General features: G+C 39.7%; 1 protein-coding gene across 1 annotated transcript in view; it reads left to right on the forward strand.

The window, feature by feature from the left end:
- The window catches only part of myo10l1 (myosin X, like 1), a 98,944-nt gene that overhangs the window by 43,435 nt on the left and 31,457 nt on the right, over positions 1–24,052 (forward strand). The window contains exons 4-22 of the mRNA XM_052141214.1: positions 11,189–11,376; positions 12,885–13,019; positions 13,331–13,455; positions 15,315–15,328; positions 15,527–15,611; positions 15,752–15,858; positions 15,970–16,099; positions 20,132–20,250; positions 20,388–20,534; positions 20,649–20,749; positions 20,974–21,040; positions 21,241–21,333; positions 21,460–21,528; positions 22,487–22,569; positions 22,721–22,829; positions 23,098–23,178; positions 23,375–23,499; positions 23,594–23,723; positions 23,859–23,965. Coding sequence (XP_051997174.1) covers positions 11,189–11,376; positions 12,885–13,019; positions 13,331–13,455; positions 15,315–15,328; positions 15,527–15,611; positions 15,752–15,858; positions 15,970–16,099; positions 20,132–20,250; positions 20,388–20,534; positions 20,649–20,749; positions 20,974–21,040; positions 21,241–21,333; positions 21,460–21,528; positions 22,487–22,569; positions 22,721–22,829; positions 23,098–23,178; positions 23,375–23,499; positions 23,594–23,723; positions 23,859–23,965 — 2,015 coding nt within the window. The remainder of the gene's footprint in view (positions 1–11,188; positions 11,377–12,884; positions 13,020–13,330; positions 13,456–15,314; positions 15,329–15,526; positions 15,612–15,751; positions 15,859–15,969; positions 16,100–20,131; positions 20,251–20,387; positions 20,535–20,648; positions 20,750–20,973; positions 21,041–21,240; positions 21,334–21,459; positions 21,529–22,486; positions 22,570–22,720; positions 22,830–23,097; positions 23,179–23,374; positions 23,500–23,593; positions 23,724–23,858; positions 23,966–24,052) is intronic.

Below are 24,052 nucleotides of genomic sequence, written 5' to 3' on the forward strand. Positions count from 1 at the left end.
AGAATTTGAACCGGCGTCTCCGGCATGAGAGGCGGGCATGCTAATGAGGAGGCTAAAGGCTATAGTCCCTAGCAGTCTCTAGTGTGCCTCTTGAGGCCAGGGGAGTGAGGTTAACACACACTGCACAGCTATCACATACCAGCTGGACCGTTACACTCACCCCTAAACCTCAGTCCCATCCGGGTCACGGCACCACTGTAACTGGTCCTGCTTTACACGCTCCAAACGGGATGGCATGTGGGCATGTGTGCTAATGAGGAGGCTAAAGGCTACAACCCCAAGTCAGTCGCTAGTGTGCTTCTTGAGGCCAGGGAAGTGAAGTTTACACACACTGCACAGCTATCATGTATGAGCTGGCTCCCGTTACACCTGCAAACTTCCAATGAAATCGAAGAACGAGCAGGTGTGATGTCATTTAGAACAAAATCTAGCCAAAAAGAAGCACTTCTTTAGTTTGTTTTTGGTTGATAGTAACAGCTCGCCAGGGCAAAAGAAAATGTCTTACCAGCTGCTAAACCCCTTTTACTGCCATTGGTCCACATCATCAGTAGGTGTGACCTACTTTAAAGCCGACAGCTAATTCCCATTCAGTCAGTAACAACCAATCAACATGAATAAAATGGTGTGCAGAGTTATTATCGAGCTGATGCAAACTTACCTACAACTGTACGATTGTTCGCGATAGACATTTTCCAAGGACATGTCATGAGATTTTTTTTTTTGTTTTTGTTTAATTACTCTACAAAGTAATCAGATCTTCTCAAATACGTTTAAGTGCCCGTTCACTCATATGCTGTCTGGACATGAAAGACATTCACACATCTGCCCAAAGATAATTATTTTGTTCTTATTCCTCCCATTAAAGTGATAGTTCAACCAAAAATTAAAATTCTCACATCAATTAATCACATTCATGATATCCCAGGTGTGTATAACTTTCTTTCTTCAGCAAAACACATTTGAAGGAAAATAGAAAAATATCTTTGCTAAGAAGGTCCTTAAAATGTAAGTGGATGGTGATCAAACTTTTGAAGCACCAAAAAGAACAGTCACTCAGCATAAATGTCATTCATATGACGCCAGCAGTTAAATGAATGTCTTCTAAAGTGATACGATCACTTTTGGTGTGAAAAAGATCAATATTTAAATACTTTAACTATAATTGCTTCTGGTTAGCAGCAGAATGCATGTTCATGTCACGAGAACACTAAGTTCACATGTTCTCTCATGTGATGCATTCGCGTTGCAATGTTACGGACGTAGGCCTGTCGCGACAATTAAATAACCGCCCAGGGGTGTAAAGTAATTGAGTAAAAATACTTAAGTATTATTTGTACTTTAATCATGTACAATTTAAATGGAATAATTGTACTTTAATTTAATTACATTTCCAAAGAAAAGTTTTACATTTTATTCCTTACTATTTTATTTAAACTTAAGAAATGTACTCATTGGGGCCTGGGTAGCTCAGCGAGTATTGACGCTGACTACCACCCCTGGAGTCGTGAGTTCGAATCCAGAGTGTGCTGAGTGACTCCAGACAGTTCTCCTAAGCAACCAAATTGGCCCGGTCGCTAGGGAGGGTAGAGTCAGATTGGGTAACCTCCTTGTGGTCGCTATTAGTGGTTCTCGCTCTCAATGGGGCACATGGCAAGCTGTGTGTGGATCGTGAAGATTAACATGAAGCCTCCACATGCTGTGAGTCTCCGCAGTGTCATGCACAACAAGTCACATGATAAGATGCACTGATTGACTGTCTCTGAAGCAGAGGCAACTGAGACTTGTCCTACGCCACCCGGATTGAGGTGAGTAACCGAGCCGCCACGAGGACTTATTAAGTAGTGGGAATTGGGCATTCCAAATTGGGAGAAAAGGGGATAAAAAATAAATAAATTACTCTACATTTTTTATATTTCTTATGTCATACTGGACTAAAGCTGCCTTTTACTGCATCTGACAAACAACAGATGACAGACTAGCGGTCAGTCATTTCAAATGCAGGGTCGCACGGCAACTGTGTAGAGTTCCGTCCATCTGCAGAGGCGGAATTTCGGATCTGATTTGAGCTTTGGAAACGTTGAAATATTTGTGCGAGTACACCAAATGCGACCACCTGACCCACCTGATACATCTGTGTAAAACATAATGTAATGTGTAGTTGTAGTAGAGCTTTCAATATAGCAAAGGGTGACTGTAATTTACAAATAAATCATTTTTGTTTTTATTAGCATTTTTCATACTGTCACAAATCTTTTGTAATTGGGGTTGTAATTACACATTAGATACTGCAAATATATTACTCTATATCATCATCCAGTAGTTAAATCAGCTACTTTTACTGATCTTATGTGAATTCTACTCAGGCATTGATAACACAATTTAATATCATATTAGATGTTTTCATGTAGTCTCGTGCATACTCATATTTAAATGTACCGACTAATGCCTTCCACAGTGGTGTGGCCGGTGGTTGAATGTTCGCAATCAGTATGACGTTGTTTAGCTGTGCAATGAAAGTGAATGGTGTCTGAGACTAACATTCTGAATAACTCCTAATATTAATGCTCCTGGAGCAATATGCATATCATCATGATATTTTGCTGGAATAGGATTTGTCTTCATTGTGTCAACAAGAGCAAATTAAAAAGGATGGATTAGTCAGAGCCGTGACCCGGTAGTCATGTACTCCGACACATTAAGCAGTAATGCTAATGTGGGTGCCGTGGGTCCAGACTGTGTCATTTCCTGTTATATGAGACTCTTGAAGTGAGATTGAATCCAAGTGCAGTTTTCTTTGAAATTCAAACATGGCAACCCTTACCATAACCCAAAAAACAAATACCAAAACCTGGTTCCCCTTTTGGTTCAAGCAAGGATTTTGATATTCTTCATGGGCTATCCAAGAACTTCTGTTACTGGTAATGATTTAATCTGTCATTGGTGGTTTGCACATTTTCACCAGGGATCTTCTCTAAGTGTCTCTGAGGGTGGCAGTTAATACATAAGAGTCTTTTCCTGTGTAATCAATCCTGTGTTGTTTTCGATTCTGAATTTGAGAGTGGACAACTCTCTGATTGGTTGGGAGAGGAACCAGAGTTTCCTGTCTTAGTGTAGCAGAGATATTAACTCAAAACATCTCAGTCAGAGGCTGAAAGGAAACCCTGTTTGACTTAAGTGTTTTCCTTCTTCAAGCGAAACATCCGAAAGCTAATATAACTCAGACTGTTTTCAGAATAAACTGATATGATACAGGATGTATTGAAACAATGCAATGATAGCCCAAATGTTCCAGTTACTGTTAGAGCACTGTTTTATTTCCATTGTTTAAAACTGAGTTTATCATTAGCCCAGATATTTATATTCCAATTAGATCAAGCTAGACTGTTTACATTTGAAGTTAATGTTTAATCTATCTATCTATCTATCTATCTATCTATCTATCTATCTATCTATCTATCTATCTATCTATCTATCTATCTATCTATCTATCTATCTATCTATCTATCTATCTATCTATCTATCTATCTATCTATCTATCATCTACCTACCTACCTGTCTGTCTGTCTATTTATCTATCTGTCTGTCTGTCTGATTTACTGTATTTTAATATACTTCATGCAAACAACTACCGTAATTAAGTTTACAGTACAGCACATACTGTAAGCTAAACTACTATAGATAGTTTTACAGAAATTTTGCAGTGGTATGGAATACAGCAGCTTGCTATTTATCTATCCATCTATCCGTCCGTCCATCTGTCCGTCCGTCTGTCTGTCTCGTCTGTATATCTATCGACCTAAAGAGAAATACTGTATATGTGTTGCATGTGATTGAGGGTAATGATGCAACATGCATTTTTTAAAGGTTAAAGACGTTGATAATTTCTAAAATTATGGACAGGTGGATAGGATAAATTGTTCACTGTAAACAATTTGACGTAACATCAACAGTAACTTACTGGCAACAAATAGCCAGCAACCTGCTGTATTCCATACCACTGCAGAATTACTGTAAAACTATCTATAGTAGTTTACAGCATACTCTATAATGATTTACAGTTTGTGCTGTACTGTAATCTTAATTACGGTAGTTGTTTGCATGAAATATATTAAAATACATTAAATTAGCTGTACAGTCAAATTAATTACGGTAATTATTTGTATGTTGTATATTAAATAGCAGTGTCCATACCATATAATTAACCACAGTAAGCACAGTTTAAGCTTACAGAGTAGAGTAACAAATTTATATTACAAGTTAAAGAAATGAAAGAATTGAGGCCTTTTTTCAAACATAATATTTATTACACAATGACAACTCAAATATCACATAAATGTTATCATAAAGGTAAATTGTGACTACACACATAAAATGTCCAATATTAATTCAATATTAATTTTACCAGATTTCCAAATGTCTGAAAGAATACTCCAATTTTCTACCTGTCCAGACCTAGAAAACTAAAATACAAAACTTAATTAATATCATGAAACTTTAGTCTTGTTTTTATATCAACATGACAACAAATACAACAACATTTGTTCACAGACAAGGTAATTTGTTTACTTAATATTTCAAAATGTGTAAGTGCTTATTTCAATACTAAAAAGAATGGCTGTTTTAACTAATGCTAGTATCTGCTTGAGAACGTAAACTTTGCAGATCCTCATTGTGAAATTATGAATGTTTGAAAAAATTATAAACTGCTAAAAGATGTTTGGTGTGATTTTTGGTGCTCACCTGATTCAGTCAGAAAGAAGACATCTCTTGGGCTTCATCTTTTTGAGAATAGATCTCTGAATAATGCCACAAATGTCCCCTCTAAATTGTGTATGTGCAGGTTTGAAATTGGGCCAGATCTCAACATTAAACTCTTTAACAATAAACTACTGTAATTATTTTCCCACTCAGCTTAGCTTGACAGCAACATACTGTAAACAGTACCTACAGTAAGTTGCAGTTGAAAATACAGTAATAATACTGTCAAAACAACTAAAATAATTTACAGTGTTGTCTCGGAATCACAGACAGCAAGTGGGTTAACAGATCAGGCCACATACAAGATATATATAGACATAAACATATAATATATATATAACAGTCTCAAAAGCTATCCTAAATGCATTTTTATATTGTATTGAGAACCTTTTTGTACTGAAGTGGTTTATGACACCATAACAAACAATTTAGACTAAGACACTTTAAAAACTGTTGAAGGCAAACTGCAGCTGTGTAGTAGCCAGATTTACATAATTGATTAATAGAATAAAAATACCTCTGAGTTTGATTGTTAAAGTGAATAACTAAATTTAAGAGCATTCTTTAAACCATCTGTTCTTTAATTGATTTCCAAAAAATGTTTAATCATTTTCATATTTTACTCTCGTTATTCCAATCCTGTATGACTTTCTTTCTTCCACAGAACACAAAAGGAGATGTTAGACAGAATGACGGTGTCAGTCTCCATTCACTTTCAGTTTATGGAAACAGGATGCAATGAAAGTAAGTGGTGACTGAGACTAACATTCTGTGTTCCTAACATTAGTGAACACTAACAATAGTGTCCCACAGAAGGTCATATGGTTTTGGAACAACATAAGGTTAATGAATGATTAAAAATGTTTCCATTTTGGGGTTAACTATACTTTAATTTACCTTTCACAAGTGCCCCAAAAGAAACACACACACACACAAATATATATATATATATATGTATTATAAATAATTCACCCAAATTGCAGAGATGATGCCTCAACAGGATGTGGGTAATTCAACTCGTCACTTTTTAGCCAGTGTGTGTGCGTGTGTGAGACAAAGAGAGAGAGACCAAAGAAGTGGCCCTCTGGACATGTGTACATAAATGTGTGCCATCTAGAATCTTACTGATGATGCTGCAGCTCCCACAGAGAGGGACAAGTAAGGGTCACGTGATTGGGTGACTATGGCAGACAGTTATAACCTCATTGGTCCAAACAGGGCCATACATCCCAGACTGCTGGTTTAGAGTTTTAGCCTGGAGGGATGTGTATGACTCACTGTCTGCATTATGGTACAAACATTCAACATTGACCTTTTAAAATCCATAGAAAGAGACAATACAGCCAGTTAACTCCTATTTGAAAGGGTCAACTGGGTCAAAAACTATAATACCGACTATTTTCAGCATCATTAAACTGCAATTCTTCATTAAACAACTTTTAAGATTTGTCAGACACTTTTAAACAAAGTTATTTTTACACAGCGCTCTATCTTCTTGTACTGCTTTTATATTTTTTGGGTGTGTCGATCCATGTGGCATTAGTAAAACATTTAATGGATGATCCACACTCTGATAATAAACAACTGTTGTTTTTATACATAGTTTTTTATGTTAGTGCGGATCATCCCTTCAGTGTAATTACAGACACTTTTAAACCCATAGATTGTGTGTTTTAACTGACCCAGTACAAATTGATATTAGAATTCTCCAAATGCATTATTTGCTTTAAGCAAAATCTCTGTCAACCCATCTTTTTGTTTAGATCAGGGCTAGTCAACTGGTGGCCCGTGGGCCAAATCCGGCCCGCTAATCATCTTTGTCTGGCCCTCCAACTGATTTTTGATCAAATTGTTGTGTCAATGAGTTGACACTAGGGGTCCCAATGGAAAACGCCACAAGAGCTGAACGGAGTTACGCAGACTGGCGGTGCGAGACGGGCAGACCACTGTGTGCCTCGTAGCCAGCGCAACAAGCCGTTGCATAACACACTGGCAGACATGATGTGGTCCCATGCACCTAGGGGAATGGCTAACTGCTCAGGAGTATAAGGACTGGCTGGCCCAGCCGTGGCCTTCTCTCTATGTTCTCCCCCCAAAAAAGGAACAAAATAGTTCGGCTGGGGGCCAAATATATGGTCCAAGCTGGGGGGTGTCCCTCCAAAGAGGAGGACACCACGGAGACCACACCCAGTCCCGAGGGGGGGGGGGGTTAGGTGGAATACATCTGTCGTAACCACGACGTGCCTGGGGACCTGGCCTAGAGGAGCTCCTGCCCGTAGGAAAGCTAGGTCTGACCAGGGGCTGAATAGACGGCGACAAGCCTGCGTGACGAGAACGTGGTGTGTGCCGTGGCGCCATGCTCGTCTCTCCACTCGGGCCTGTAGCCAGTGCTGAAGTGGTCTCATATGCATCAACCCAAGCCTCTAAGGATGCAAGGGGGAGGACCGCTGGCACCGTAGATCCAAAAGCATAGAGAGATGAATGGAGGCGGCAGAGGAATTCAGCTCTGTGAACTTGCTCGCTCGGCTCCGAAGAAGATATCTGAAGGTATCTACATACTTTTATACCTGTATGTCCGGGGAAGTGGCATGCAAATTCCACACGGCAATTTCCATTGGCCTTTTCTCAAGATCAGAGATGTCTGGGCTCCACAGGAGTGTCCCCTAGTGTCAGTGAGTGACAGATAGGGAACTAATTGTTCAGAGGTTTGAACTTGTTGTTTTGAAAAAAAATTTCGAGAATTTAGCCAAAGCGATTGAGGAAAAACTGTAAAAGTTGAAATTCTTGAAAAACACAATTTTGGCATGAGTAGTGCATAATAAATATTTATTAATAATTCTTAAAAAATAAGCAGTGAAACAATTTTGTTTTAAAATATGATTCATTAATACACCAAATTGGTTGCCATGTTGTATCAAATTGCCAAAATGAATAAATAAATAAAACAGAGGACCATCTTTTGGTATAACCCTGTGAAAATGATCCAAATGATCCTGCAGCAGCACGTCTGGTCTTTAATGAACCTAAGAGAGCACATGTTACACCACTCTTTGTCTCTCTCCACTGGCTGCCGGATCATGCACGTACTAAATTCAAGGCCCTGATGCTGGCATACAAAACAGTCACTGGGTCTGATCCAGCATACCTAAAAACATTTATGCAGAGCTACGTTCCCACCAGAAGCCTCTGGCCGGCTAAGGAACGTCGCCTTGTCGTACCAAAACAAAGAGGCACCAATACACTTTCCCGGACTTTCAGTTTCATCATACCACGGTGGTGGAATGACCTTCCCAACTCAATCCGGGAAGCTAACTCACTCTCTATCTTCAAAAAACGGCTAAAAACACATCTTTTCCAAAAGCAATTAACCGGTCACAAATAAAATAAAAAATTAAAAATTATTTACATTTCTTGTTGCACTTAAATCTGATTTGTATACTATTCTGATGATAGTGAAACTTTGTAATATGGCACTTTTCGTACCACTGTCTCCTTAAGATGATTCGCTTATGTTTTCCTCTTTTGTAAGTCGCTTTGGATAAAAGCGTCTGCCCAATGAATAAATGTAATGTAAATGTAAATGTGAAAACTTGATATCCCTTGATGCAAAAATTAGCATCAAAGAATATTATTATTCCTAAAACATATGTTTGAAACTTTTAAATATTATATTTTAACATTTTTTAATTCATTATATGATTCTATTTGGAAGGAAATGTATAAATTATTTAAAGGGCACCTATTATGGCATTTAAAATGTTCCTAATATTGTTTTGGGAGTCCCCAACAACAGTTTTACATGCATGCAATGACAAAAAACACTTTTGTTGTCTTATAATATGCATTTATGTTTACCTGATTTGCTCACCGACTCCCAAATGATTCGTTCAACGACTCATTTTTCCAAACCCCTCCTTTGCGTGACGCTAATCTGCGGTGATTGGTCTGATGACCCAGTCAGTTGTGATTGGTATACTCTGTGCAGAGATTGTCGGAAACGGAACACCCATCACCATTAATGGATTATGGCTTGTTAAGTGTTGAAAATTAGATCATAGCCCAAAGTTCGGTGGTAAACCCCCAATCAGTTATTGTTTGCGTTAGCCCAACGCATAAACATATTGATAAAGCACTGCATCACTACAAGTTATTGCTCTATTCTTTATGACAACTCCAATAACATCGACAAACATTTCACATATTTAAAAAAAATTGACATTGGAGACCTAGAAGCTGCGCTGAGCGTAACTTACACAACACACACAAATACTTATTAAGCATGCTAAAAAACACATAAAAGCAACAATTATTAATAATACTTACAGGTTGTGATTCGGAGGAGGAAGCTGATCCAAATAAACTTGGTACTGAACCTTCCTTCAGTATCAACCGGCTCGCGAATCCACACTTGAAAGCATTCATGTTCGTAAAGCAATCGTCATTAAAATGACGCGAACACAGCACAAGGTTCGGGCTATACTTGTGTGGTAAAGTTGTAAATACAAACTCTAACCACTGATTCTTCACATGCTCGTCCCTGGGCAGTGAAAAAAAGGTCGCTTTTGATACGCACTTCAGAACACAGCGTCTTGTTGTCGACATGATGTTTTCAAGTTTTCCCTGGTGTCTGCGCGCAATGAGTGGGCGCGGCCAATTTGATAATTTTTCGTCTTGGCGTCACAACGAAAAGGAAAATGACTCATTGGAAAAACGATTCATTAAATTGACTCAGAGTCGACTCCTACTTTTGAGAAACAATAACTTTTTTTATGGTGAACTTTCATATATAAAACTTTGCAGGATGTTTTTGTTCACTTAAATCTATGTTACACACTACATGAAAGGTAATTTTCAAAATTCCATAATAGGTGCCCTTTAAAAAAATATATTAAACCAAATTAGACACAAAGATTACATTTCTATTAACACTTCTGTTTTAAACAGATTTTTTAAAGATCTCTGCTATACATATATTACACTTTTGGGACCTTTTTAAGCTTTAAAATGAGACACTATCAACTGGAATTGTATTGGGGCTATCTTCATTTAAATACATCGTTTTGTGGTTCTCACAAAAAAGAAAGCAGACAGGTTTGGAACGACAAGAGGGTGAGTAAATTATGACAGAATTTTCATTTTTGGGTGAACTATCCCTTTAAGAAATTCAAGCCCATTTCATTACATGATCTATTATCTCACTCTAACAAGTGACATAATGGCTGTAGGGGTGTTTGTCTCAGTATGTGTGTAGGTAATAGAATACCAGGGTTTATGAGACACAGTATGATGAATAGCTCTAGTTCTCTGATACAATAAGACAGATTGTAAATCCTCATAATAGCACATCTTGAGTAATATTCACTATCAGTGTCTGAAAATAGCTTTCAGGTCATTTCAATAAAGAATCTAAAGTATTGTTTATCTTGCTTTGGACTGCAGATTTGTGCCATGTTGTTCTCATTGGAGTGAATGTAAAGAAGCCCTCTTTTTCCATGTGGGTAAATAGATACTGATATGTACCCTTCCCACAGCCAGTGTCTAGGTTTGATGAATGACAGCAGTGGTTGTCTGGTTTATCTGAGACAGACCACGTGAATAAGAATGGCTGTCCTCTCTAGCGCCCTCTTGAGGCTGTAGCGAGAAAAAAAAAAAAAAAAACATGGACGCGTTTTAGACCCACAACAACCAATTTGATGTCATTTTACACAATATCGGCATCTATACTTTCTCAATCATTAGTTTTACTCCTTAACATGCTTTTGATTCAGCATTTAGTAAGCAATTAATGTACCAGGTGGTCAATCTCTTCTGTTCCATTAGTGATTAGCTATGTTCCATAGATTTATTTATTCCTGCCCTCACTGGTCCATAGTACCGTATGTCTGGTCCAGTCTGGTTTCTCTCCAAGCTTCCAGGAATGTCTCTATTTAATCTAATCACTGTGCTGTCTCTAAGATAAGTAAATCATTTTACTGTGTTGTTGTTAGCCTCAATATATGAAAATGACACACAATCACTCAACCATACCTAGACACATTAATAGGACCAGTATATGCTAATGCAGTCAATATTAAATAGGGTGGATTTGTGATGTCACAGCACTCATAAATAAGAACACACATCACCCACAATCCTCTTGTGGCCCACTAACCCTGAAAAAGCCAGCTTCTGATGTCGAAAGTATGACCTAACCGACATACTGATTATTACATTTCCCTCATGAGAGATTTTCTCAAAGGAAAATGGATAGGGTTAGGGTATGTATAGAATGGAAAGTAATTCTAGTTAGCTTTATATAAACACAACAGAAGTCTATGATATGTCCCGAGTTAGATGTCTTTCTGTATCTATTCTAATGCTCAGTGTTGAATAGTTTACAAACAAATGTTTATGCCTGTTCTCTCTATTTATCTTTCTCTCTATCTCTTAGACTAATATAGGCTCTATCCTGGCAGCTGTGAACCCTTATAAGCAGATTGCAGGGCTGTTTGATCCCTCCGCAGTGGAGCTATACAGTCAGCATCATTTGGGCGAGCTGCCGCCACATATCTTTGCTGTTGCCAATGAGTGTTACCGCTGCTTATGGAAGAGACATGACAGTCAATGTGTGCTGATCAGGTAACGTAACCCCTCCAAGCACTACACTCTTTTTCTTGTGGTCTTGTTACAGAGACTCTCCGACCCGTATTGGACACAGGTGTAAGTCAAAATTAAAACATTTCTTTCCTACTTTCTTTACTTTCACACTTTATTTTAATGCTCTGATTAAACCCACAAGCCCTTATTTGTCACTAAGCAAAATCTTTGAGATTTAGTTTCATAATTTTATCACTCCACAGAAATAAGCGTGCATCTCCTCCTGTCACTGCGTGTCGTTTTTTTTCTCTTCTTTTCTACCCAATTTGGTATGACCAATTCCCAATGCACACTAAGTCCTCATGGTGGTACAGTGACTCGCCTCAATATGGTTGGTGGAGGACGAATCTCAGTTGCCTCCGCATCTGAGACTGTCAATCCACGCATCTTATCTCGTGGCAAGTTGAGCGCATTACCACAGAGAAGTTGCACATGTGGAGGCACACGCTATTCTCCAGCGTGATCCACGCACGAGCGAGAAGCACATTATAGCGACCACGAGAAGGTTAGCCCAATGTGACTCTACACACCCTATCAACCGCGCCAATTGGTTGCTTTGGAAGCCTGACTGGAGTCACTCATCATGCCCTGGATTTGAACTTGCGACTCCAAGTGTTGCAGTGTCACTGTGTCGTTAACATTGCGTGTGTGAACCAGGAAAATTTGCCTTAACATGATCATTTAGTGCATGCTTTGCATTCACTATCACAGTTTCTACTTGTTCATTTATATTTGCTGACAGCACGCATCAGAGGACAGGAGCTGGTTGACATCCGCAGTGCGGCTCAGTGATGCTCGAACTCGGAGTTCAACACACAAACATGCCGTTCATAGCATCTATACTGTATATTCACTTAAAATTACCTTATTTGGGCATTAAAATGTGATTGGAGTTTGAATGCCCAGAAATTGCGGTTGTCTCGAATAACCACGCTTAGTTCAAATAAAAGCGATCAGATGGATATTTAATAATCGTGACAGGCCTAAGAATGTCCCATAAAAGTGATTTGGAGGTTTCCACAAACAGTGCAATTTTCAGTACAATATGCTCATAAAGTGCTATAAATTGAGTTGGATGAAGTGTGGCATTACAAAGCATTTTTATCTGCTTTTCTCTTTATAGAGAGGACTTTTTTTTAGGTTACACCTAAAGGGTATTACGTATAAATGTGGTTTATGAGGACATTTCTAGTCTCCCCGTAATTCAAATCGCTTAAAAAACATATTAAACTATGTTTTTTTTGAAAAAGTAAAAATGCAGAAAGTTTTTTTTGTGAGGGTTAGGTTTAGGGGTTGTGTTAGGTTTAGGGTTAGGGTTAGGAGATGGAATCTATTGTTCGTACAGTATAAAAATCATTATGTCAATGGAGAGTCCTCATAATGATAGCTGCACCAATATGTATGTGTGTGTGTGTGTGTGTGTGTGTGTGTGTGTGTGTGTGTGTGTGTGTGTGTGTGTGTGTGTGTGTGTGTGTGTGTGTGTACAACAGTGGTGAAAGTGGAGCTGGAAAAACAGAAAGTACCAAACTACTGCTCCAGTTCCTGTCCGTCATGAGCCAGAACTCTTCTGGGATGCCACCTGCAGAGAAAAGCACATGCGTTGAGCAAGCCATCGTACAGAGCAGGTAAACAAAAGAAGAAGAAGAAGAAAAACAGAGATTACTCTTTCATAGTAGACTGAATAGAGGTCTCTGTTATATTCATTTGAGTATCAACATTGTCTCTAATGTATTCCGGTTGATTGAGACATGTCGAATAATATTTTCAAGCTCATGTAGATGTTACCACATGAAGGATATTTTTAAAGTTACAACTTTTTCAGTGTAAGAGAAACCATTGAGATCTCATTTGTGATTTTTCCACATTCTCTAAACCACATCCTTAAACACACTTTCACACATTGAAAATCCTTTACACTTTTTTCTCTCTTGTGCAGCCCCATCATGGAGGCATTTGGAAATGCCAAAACAGTCTATAACAACAACTCCAGTCGCTTTGGGAAATTCATCCAGCTTCATTTCTCTCAAAGTGGGAACATCCAAGGAGGCTGCATCGTCGACTGTATCCTTCTCATTGTACACAAGCATTCACACTCACTTATTGTATATGAGACAACCTGTCTCTTCTTTACAGATGCTGCTGTGCACTGTTAAAAGTGGTAACCTAGAGTTGTTACCCTAAGGAACTATTTATACCAGATTAAACCCTTAAAGAAATGTGTTGGTGTAACCTGATGTATTTATAGTAGGTTGATTCAGTGATGTTAGATAATATTTTTTACTTGAATAATACCAGTTAGTTTAGATTATACCACATGGAGCACATTTTGTAGGTTAACATTTTTTCAGTGAAGTTTAATAATCCAGTCAGTGTTACTGAATAAGCATTTTCAGTGTATTTAATGCACAGGTCCACTGATCATTACAGATCAATACAGGAAAGTGAAGAGCACTTATTTGTCACCGTCCCGACTCATGGACTTAAAAAGGGTGGACAGGAAAACAAACTGCTGTGAAAAATTCACAAATCAGACTGGTCAATATAAGAGTGGTTTCAGTCTTCTAGGTGTTCAACTTGCATAAGAAAATTAAGAATAGTAAAATTTAAACAACCGATTGCAGAGCGAAGGATGATGTCATCTGAATTCGCAAATCACGAAGAATAACATGTGACACATATACATGTCTACGACAGCACATAGCCAATAAAGTCTGAATTTCAAACCGAAAACTGTCTTTACCATGGTACAACATTTCACTTTCTTTGTTGTCTTAGTTGTCGCTTAGCTAGGTGTCGCTTAAAGTGTTGTCTCACAGTTTTCAATAACAGTTTGGAAAACATAGCAGAACTGTCACAATTTTTATCTTGCTGAATTGCACGGGATGATTGTCCCGCAAATGAGAACATGTGTGAGGTGTTTCCGTGATTCGCTGTAACTTTTCTGCCAAGTTTTACACAAAGGGAAGCCATCTTCCACCAACAATCCCTCTACATTTTTATGGAACACAAAATACTTCCACTTTTCCACCTTAACCCTATTAGAAGGCGGATAAAGGGTCGGCTGCATTCCTCCTTCAACCATGCTTCTAGTTCATGCTGGTTTGTTTACATCAGAGTGCGCATGTGTCATTTGTGCCGCATACACGCAGTGTTGTAAATCTCAATTCGAGGATGGGATAAAAACTACTGTGCAAATAGGAAAATATTAACAATTTGGCTAAATCGTTATCTAGAATTATTTACAGTATTTTGAAGTGCCCATGATAACAATATTGTGCATGTTAATTACCGTGATATACCTTAAAACTGAATACCTTCACATGCTTTATACTGTGTAGTTATTATAAAGTGTTACCAAATCGTTGTATGATGAACATTGCCCAGACCCTCTTCTGGATGGACCAAAAAAAATATATGTGACATATTTGCAACACATAATGCCTTTTAGTTTAAATAGTCAATCGAAATAGCTACTGAAATTTCTGGTTAGACAGATGTTATTGAAACATATTGTTTTGGAGATTTCAGTCTTCCCCCATTTAAGTGGATGAGAAGCTGTACTTGCATGCGTATTGCTAATGTAGAAAAAAGTGTTGCCTTTAATTTGATGCAAATAAAACCTGGGCTGTCTCAGATAGACGTACAGTCTGTTCAATGTGTTTGCTTATCTATCAAATACATTGAAAGTCTGTCTTTCCCTCAAAAAATTTGATTGGACAAAAAATTAAAAAATCATTAGACTTGACCCAGAACTTCAGGACAGTATGACAAATGAAATAGACTGTCTATTCCTCACAGTCTCTGTTTCATTCGCATCAAATTAAAAATGGTGTCTACCATGACTAAGGCCCTTTCTGTAAGATACTGTATAACAACCTACTGTTTAATGTGTCTGCATTTTCCTTAATTTTTTTTTTCAGATTTACTTGAAAAGGTAAACCTTGCAACTGCTGCTCATCTTTGATGATAACGTAAAGGTGTACATGATGTAGAACAGGCCATTGTTCTGTTAAAATGCTTTGGCAATTCAAATCTTGTCAAAGGCAGAATCAGTCCACCATTTTGTGTAGAAGCAGTGTTTGCCAAAGTGAGATTCTCGCCCACTCAGCATGTGTGATCTGATCTGTTCCAGAATCGGGTGGTAAGGCAGAACCCGGGGGAGAGAAACTACCACATCTTTTATGCTTTGCTGGCCGGGGCCAACAAAAGTCAAGACGGTGAACAACTGCACAATACACACGAACTCACAAACACTCACATACACTCAAGATGTGACATGTACTCATCCATGTATCAACACAAGACCAATGAGCAGTCATAGCCTTCTGAAGTATTTGACATGTCTGTCTGTTTTTAGAGACATATTTTCTGGCAGACCCCCCAGAGTCATTTCACTACCTGAATCAGTCAGGCTGTGTGAAGGACCGCAGTCTTGATGACAAGCAGCTTTTTGACGACGTCATGGTACAAAAAGTGGAGAATATTTCAGTTTATCTGATAATACACATTCTTGAGCTGGTCGGGAAAAATAAATAAAGAATTGCATAATGATTTGATCTCCCTCCACCTCTGTAGGAGGCTCTCAAGGTCATGGAGTTCACAGAGGAGGAGATCAGAGATATGTTCAAACTGTTGTCTGGAGTTCTGCAGCTTGGCAATGTGGAGTTCATGACAGCAGGTGGTGCTCAGATCACAACCCAACAGGGTGAGTGGTGGCTTTCCTCTTTTACATTTACATATACCCATTAGGCAGACACTTAAATCCAAAGCGAATTCTAAACAGTGTTTATGTGTTTTATTACTCCATGCGTTCCCTGGGAATCAAACCTGGCCTTGGCATTGTTTGACATGCTCTGCCAGTTGAAGTACTGGAACACAATATTGTGAAACATTTACTGCCAGATAGAAATCACTAATATGTGTGTGTTAGTAAGGGCTCTTGCACACTTCAAAATCAAAGAACGAACAGGTGACAACATTACGAACAAAATCTGGCCAAAAAGAAGGTGTTTTTGAGTGCATTTCAAGGTTCACAACAGCTCGCAAGGTTGAAATTTCAGGAGGCTGCTAAACGTCTAATTTACTGTTGTAACCTCCATTCCCTGATGGAGGGAATGAGACGTTGTGTCGAAGAAGTGACACTAGGGGTCTCTCTTGAGAGCCTCGCTCATCTCTGAACTTGAGAAAAGGCCAATGAGAAATTACCAGACAGAATTTGTATGTCCAGCCCCCGGACATACGGGTATAAATGGAGGGAAATGCGTCTGTTCATTCATGATTTTGCCTGAGGAGACAAAAATGAGGTTCGGCCGTAACAGTGGCTCGGTTCAGCGACGTGGCTGGGAGAACACAATGTCTTGTTCCCTCCATCAGGGAACGGAGGTTACAACAGTAACTTAGATGTTCCCCATCTATCGCTCACTTCGACGTTGTGTTGAAGAAGTGACACTAGGGGTCCAATTTTCAACACGCCATGCACTGAACCGTGTATGTGCGCTGCTGACGCAGGTGCGGGCAGGCAGTTGGTTCCCAAAGTGACAGGCCATGTCAGACTGCATGTACCCTTCCCCAACGCCCCATAAAATCGTCATAAACCTTTTAGATTCCTGGCAACCCGAAGGGGGGAACAAAGCGACGTGCCAAGCTTGGGAGCCATCTTAACGCTATCACACGCACGGGGAAAGCGTTCTTTCCCAATTCCTATTTTGGTGAAATACATCACATGGGATTCCAGGTCGCATGTGGAAAATGGCGCAGTGGTAGATCCTACCTTACTGGGAGGGAGAAGTTGCTACAAAAACGGTGACCGGGTTGCAGCGGGAACTGCCCAAGGGAGACGCGGGTCCGCTCGCATCGGGACCGTACCGCAGAAAATAGACACAGGGGGACAAGTCCACATGGGGGCCCGACCTGTGGAGCACCTATTCCAGTACAGAGTATTTTGAGTACTCGTAGTGGGTCTGGTCGGGAAATTCCTCCGCTGAATTCACAGACCAGATCGAGTGTGCTCAAACCCACAAGGGGGTGGGCACGGCCTGGGTGTGATAGGCCAATGCTATGGCGTCAACCACCCAATGGAAAAGCCTCTGTTTGGAGACAGCATTCCCTTTCTGCTGTCCACCAAAGCAGACTTTGGTACGATTTATGTACGCTACCATCGTGGTGCTGTCTGATCAAGACATGCTTTCCCCAAACTAGCGGGAGGAATCTCTGAAGGGCAAGAAGTACAGCCAGCAACTCTAGGCAGTTGATGTGCCAACGCAGCGGGGGCCCTTTTGAGAGGTCCGCGGCTGCTTGCCCATTGCACACGCCACCCCAACCCTGTTTGGAGGTGTCTGTGGTGACCAGAATGCACCGAGACACCTGCTGTAAAGGGACTCCTGTCTGTAAAAAACAAAGGTCTGTCCAGGGTTTGAAAGTCTGGCGGCAGGGAGCAGGCATTGAGTTGGTGGCTGTGAATGGCACCCAGACCCGAGGAACCAATCATCCAGCCGCGAAGGCTGTGGGGAGGATGGAGGTTTCCAGTACAACCCCATGCTGACGGCAGCCCAGGCAAGCATGTCAGCCATCTGGGCATCAGCCTCTGACTGGGCGTGTTGACCCGAGGGTGGAACACTCTCCGATGCAGCGGCGAGCTCATCATCAAGCTCGGGGGCTCAAGAGGATACTGACTGGCCGTGAGGCAAGCTGCTGTCACCCCGAGCCCGGGCAGAAGTCAACGAGCGTGTCGGGGGGCGGGTGGTTCGTGGGGATGTACCCGGCGAAACAGAGCCTCCATTGCCAGCCAGGTCGTCCTCAAACCCGTTGGAAGAAGGAGCAACGCGGGGGCCGGCTAGAGTGGCGTTCCTTTTTAGGAAGGAAAGCTGCGACTGCAACGTTGCCATGGTAAGGTTCTCGCAGTGAGAACACGAACCATCCACAAACGCTGCCTCGGTGTGATCGCGGCCCAGACACACGAGGCAGTGCCTGTGACCATCAGGAGCGGAGAGAACTCGACTGCATCCAGGAACTACACAGGGGTGGAAGGGCATCTTTATAAAAACGCGTCCTGAAAAGGATGTTCAACACCACTATGTATTTCTTTTAGAGAATCAAACTCTTTTACAAATATTTTCTTTTAAAAGTGCTGTCGAAGCGCCCAGGGGCAACACTGCACTGTGCAGAGAAGGAGAAAGCCGCTGATATGCGCTGTAGATCCAACAGCATACGCTCTTAGAGATGAGGTGAACAGTTTTGTGAATCGCAGCTCACTGATCATACAACCGGTCGGCTCCGACGAAAATTTCTGAATGAACAGACGCATTTCCCTCCCTTTATACCCGTATATCCGGGGGCGGGACATGCAAATTCTGTCTGCCAATTTCTCATTGGCCTTTTCTCAAGTTCAGAGATGTGTGAGGCTCTCAAGAGAGACCCCTAGTGTCGCTTCTTCGATACAACGTCGAAGTGAGCGACAGACGGGGAACACGTTCTTACTACCATTGGTCCGGTAGTAAGACCACCGGTACTTTGAGACAGACTGATTTCCATTCAGTCAGTTAAGATCAGTCAAAATGAAAACAACGGCGTTATTAGCAAGCTGGTGAAAACTAACCTACATCTGTACGATCTTTCCCGTAGATACATTTTCCAAGAACAAGTCATGAGATTTTTTGGTTTAACTAGTTTACAAAAGAAATAAAATGTACTCAAATACTCTTAAGTGCCCATTCACTCATGTGCCATCTGAAGCTGAAAGCATTTACGTATCTACCCAAAGTAAGGTCTGTCAGTCATCATTCTTTTGTCTGTATTCTAATCATTAACACTCTTTTATACATCTTTGCAGTAGTATCAGTGTCAATATAAATTACAATGCAGTGTAATTGCTGCATATTACAGCTGCGTATATTGTATAAGCACATTAGCACCATAAATGCACAAGGTAAACATTACAAATGATCTACTGAATATAGATTACTTTAAATTATCATTGAGTAGTTAATAAAGCTTCTGTGTGAATTCTACTAGGGATGCACTGATACCAATTTTCTCTTTCAATCCGATTCTGATCCCAATCTGATACCAGTGTTGTTCTTTTTTTCTAAATTTATTTTGAATATCTATACTTCACTGTTTGATACTATTTGGGGTATTCTTTTATATGTAAAGAAACAACCCTTTAACTCACATTATTTAACTATAAATGTGTATCCTATTAAGAAAAACTTTATTGTTAAGTAGTCAACTGGATAATGTAGCAGCAAAATTTATAGTAATTCTATTGTAAGCCTTCAGTAGAAAAGAAGCCAGTTTTCTTTGCACATTGTTTTCAACTTGTATCTGGACTTTAAAGGATTCAGATCTCTTTTTTTGTTGTTCAATTCAGTTGTAAGATATAACACAGTACGACTAACACACAGTATCGGATTTAGATCGGGCCCGTCGTTATCGGAGCCTATACTGATCCAGGTTTCGGCTCGGTGCATACCTAAATTCTACTCAGAATGAGGCATGAAGTCATTAAAAAAACATTTTAATGTCATATTAGTTAAGGTTTTACATCTTGTAGTCTTGAGCATCTTCATATTTAAATGTACCTCTAAACGCATCCCCCTGCATTGTGGCAGGTGTCTGAATGTTTGCAAACAGTATGATGTTGCTTGGCTGTTTTGAACTTCTTTTTGGCTTCTAAGAACAAAGAAGCACTTCGCTGTGAGTTTTCTGGGGCTTTTATCTCTCTTTCTGTTACCTGCAGTTGTCACTAATGTAAGTGATTTACTGGGACTGGACTGTTTCCAGCTGTCTGAGGTTCTGACTCAGCGTTCCATGATCCTTAGAGGAGAGGAGATCTGCTCACCACTCACAGTGGAACAGGTACAATCCTTTAATAACAAGTTTCTACTCACTACTACTTTCTTATAATCAAAAATGCACAAGTCAGAAGATAAAAACTCTTCTTTGCTGTCTACTCCTGATTAATCCTGTTTCCTTTTCTAAATTCCGACCGGCAGGCGATAGATTCACGAGATTCGGTTGCCATGGCACTATACTCTCAGTGTTTCTCGTGGATCATCATGCAAATTAATCAGAAGATAAAGGGCAAAGACAACTTCAAATCCATTGGAATCCTCGACATCTTTGGCTTTGAGAACTTTGAGGTGTGAGGCCCCTCCACACAATTCACCACACAGAGCACATGCACATTTACACAGAAAGACTCACACACTTATATTTTTATTCAAATGTAACCCAAGTCTGTGTGTGTTTTAAAGGTGAACCGTTTTGAGCAATTCAACATTAATTACGCCAATGAGAAACTACAAGAATATTTCAACAAGCACATCTTCTCTCTGGAGCAACTGGAGTATAACAGGTAAAGTATGATTACATGATATTACCATTTTGATGATGAGTGTGTGTTATAACATGATTATTAACATGTTATAACCTAAGCCAGCTTGCTAATACATTACAAATACATTATAATTATTTACTTTTACATGCTAAATCACTTCAACAGCCAATTTCAACTATTGAAAATAATTTTGTTAAGCTTTTTTAAACTGTTTGCAAAGACTGATTGACTGTTTCTTACAGGGAAGCCATTCATTGGGAAGCCATTGACTGGATGGACAATGCAGAATGTCTAGATCTGATAGAGAAGGTAAACAAGTAACGGTCATCATTATGGGACAATTTCGATTTATTTTACCTAAAGTATTCATTTGATTGTTTTGGTTGTTCTCAGGCACTAATTCAGTTACATTCTACATTTAGTCATTTAAAGTTCATTTTGATTATTCCAAGTGTAGAGGTTTTCACATTTGTATTGACTGATGTGTTTATTTCATGATGTTTGTGCAGAAACTGGGCATGTTAGCTCTAGTTAACGAGGAGAGCCGGTTCCCCAAAGGCACTGACTTCACCCTGCTGGAGAAACTACACAGCAGACACTCTGTGAGTTCAATTCTTATAATAAAAGAACAAAACGCATTTGACTGAGTCATTCACCAGTGATTTTAGCATGATAAGATGAATGTGCCCTGTTTAAACACATATTTGCTCATATTTGTTTCCATATAGACCAATCCCTACTATGTGAAACCCAGACTGGCAGACCATCAGTTTGGTATAAAACACTATGCTGGAGAGGTAAGTGAAAGTGTGTTTGTATATTTGATTGTGGCTTGACAACTGCAACATCTATCCATCCATCCACCCATCCCGAAGACTGCATTCCCGTTGAACTCCCACGGCACTGATTAGATTACTTGTTGCACAGGATAAAATTGTTGTTGATGCCGGGAGCAGACAATACTTCCAATAAGTGGTTTGCACTAGGGGAAAATAAAGAGCCTGAAAAATGTGATGTGGATATTTTTTTTATGTTATTAATTTATGAAGGCAAGAAAACAATCATTATATTATTTTACAATTAATTTATTGTTGATAACAATAAACAGAAAGAAGACAAAAAATAAATAAACACAGCACGTGCATCAAATGATCTAATATTTAGAGCAGGCTATCTAGGTAGTTAATGGGGCTTTAGAAGAATGGCAGAGCAAAGCATTGATAGACTGTGTAATCAAAGGAAACTCTGACAGGAAAATGGTCAGTTCACTGTAAAGAAATTGACCACAGACAAGTCAGACGGGCATCATGTCACTTGTCATCTGATAATAGCAATAATAGAAAACTAAAACATACTTTGTGTACTATTTATATAGCTTTTGCCCAGAGTGGAAAACACATGCAAGTTGCGGGAACGGGAGAGGTCAGAAAATAAATCACTGCTGGCAGAGAGCGGGTGAACATGGAGTAAAATTTAGCGGGAACATTCGGGTGTGGGTTAGGAACTTGTGTGAACGGGATGGAAAAAACAGTCCCGCGCAGACCTCTACATCCATGCATCCATAAATCCTTCCATCAAACCAACCAACAATTTATACAAACTGCAAGGCTTTTAAAAAATGTGTAAACTTTCAGACAAGGCACTTTTGTTCCTGTAGTTTTGCTTGTAGATCCTGCATTAGAATGACTTTTATTTTTCTTACTCTGCATTTTTATATTTATACTTTTCTATGTTCCTTCTTTTCTTGCTTTGTAGGTTTTATATGATGTGAGAGGGATTTTAGAAAAGAACAGAGACACATTTAGAGATGATATCCTGAACATGCTGAAGGATAGTAGGTAAGACACAAGCATTTGCACAAACAACATATTGAGGCATTCATACTCGTGTGTACATTGTTTTGCACCCACACACACTCACATTGCATTAATCTATGAATTATTGTGTGTGTGTGTGTGTGTGCGTGCGTGCGTGTGTGCGTGTGTACAGATTGGATTTCATCTATGACCTCTTTGAGCAAGTGAGCAGCAGGAATAATGAGGAGACTCTGAAGATGGGCACAGCCAGAAGAAAGCCCACCGTCAGCTCTCAGTTCAGAGTGAGTTACAACTGCCTTAATAAGACCTTTAATTCAAGTTGTACAACAAAAATAAGTCCTGCTAGTTACATGACTAGAGAATATTATAGAATTTTTCAATCCCAAGGATAAACTCATGAATTTAAGATTCATAACTTTTTATCTGTAGTGGGACTATATTCTCAGACAACAAAGCAGTGCACTGCACTGAAAATGCATGCCCAGAATGACCACTTATGACTTCTCACTGATTAAAGACTTTTAATTGGTTGTCTTTCCTGTCTCTCAGGACTCTCTTCATGCCCTAATGGCCACTCTCAGTGTGTCCAACCCCTTCTTTGTGCGTTGCATCAAACCAAACATGGACAAGGTGAGAGCAGTCACATGAACCAATTAGAATGCAAGATGTGTCATACATCATGGTGAGATCATTGTCACTTTGGATCAATACGATTTCTGTGCTCTTTCAAAACCACTCGCTGCTTGATTAAATTAAATAATGGCATCTGGTTCCACACACAGTGTTGTAAATGCCATTCACCTGTTTTGTTTTTTCTCTGCTGTAGACTCCCAGCAAGTTCGACCCAGATGTGGTTCTGAATCAGTTGCGTTACTCTGGAATGTTGGAGACAGTGAAGATCCGCAGAGCCGGATTCCCTGTCCGCCGCACTTTTAAAGACTTCTTCAGCAGGTAAATTGCAAAGTACACACAGTTGCATGAATATTTGAGGGCTCATATTTTTTCAGGATGCTTTTTATTGTTTGTTTGTGGTTGCGTACATCAGATATGAGATAATCCTGAAGGATAAAGAAAAGGTGGCCGTGGCTTCAAATGGAGATGAGAAGAAGAAGAGCTCAGATCTACTGACCATCTACAACCGCACCAAGAATGAGTGGCAGCTTGGAAAGACCAAGGTGAGTGACCTTTGACCTCATTAACTGTTCTTATGTCTCTTCTCTCTCTTTATGCTGCTTTAAGGTATTAAGGGTAGGCACACATGAATATGTTATGTTTGGTGGCACTGACCTATAATAACCTTTGACCTCTAGGTGTTCCTAAAAGAGCCTCTGGAACAGAAGCTGGAAAAGGAGAGAGATGAAGTGCGAAGCCAAGCTGGGCTTATTATACGAGCCTATATTCTGAGATACAGTGCAAGGTGTGTGTGCATTTCTTGGTTTTTGCACAGAATTTCATGGAAGTTGGTTAATTTGCCGCACTTACACTCACCTAAAAGATTATTAGG

This window comes from Xyrauchen texanus, chromosome 13, assembly GCF_025860055.1.
Source record: "Xyrauchen texanus isolate HMW12.3.18 chromosome 13, RBS_HiC_50CHRs, whole genome shotgun sequence".
Lineage (NCBI taxonomy): Eukaryota > Metazoa > Chordata > Actinopteri > Cypriniformes > Catostomidae > Xyrauchen > Xyrauchen texanus.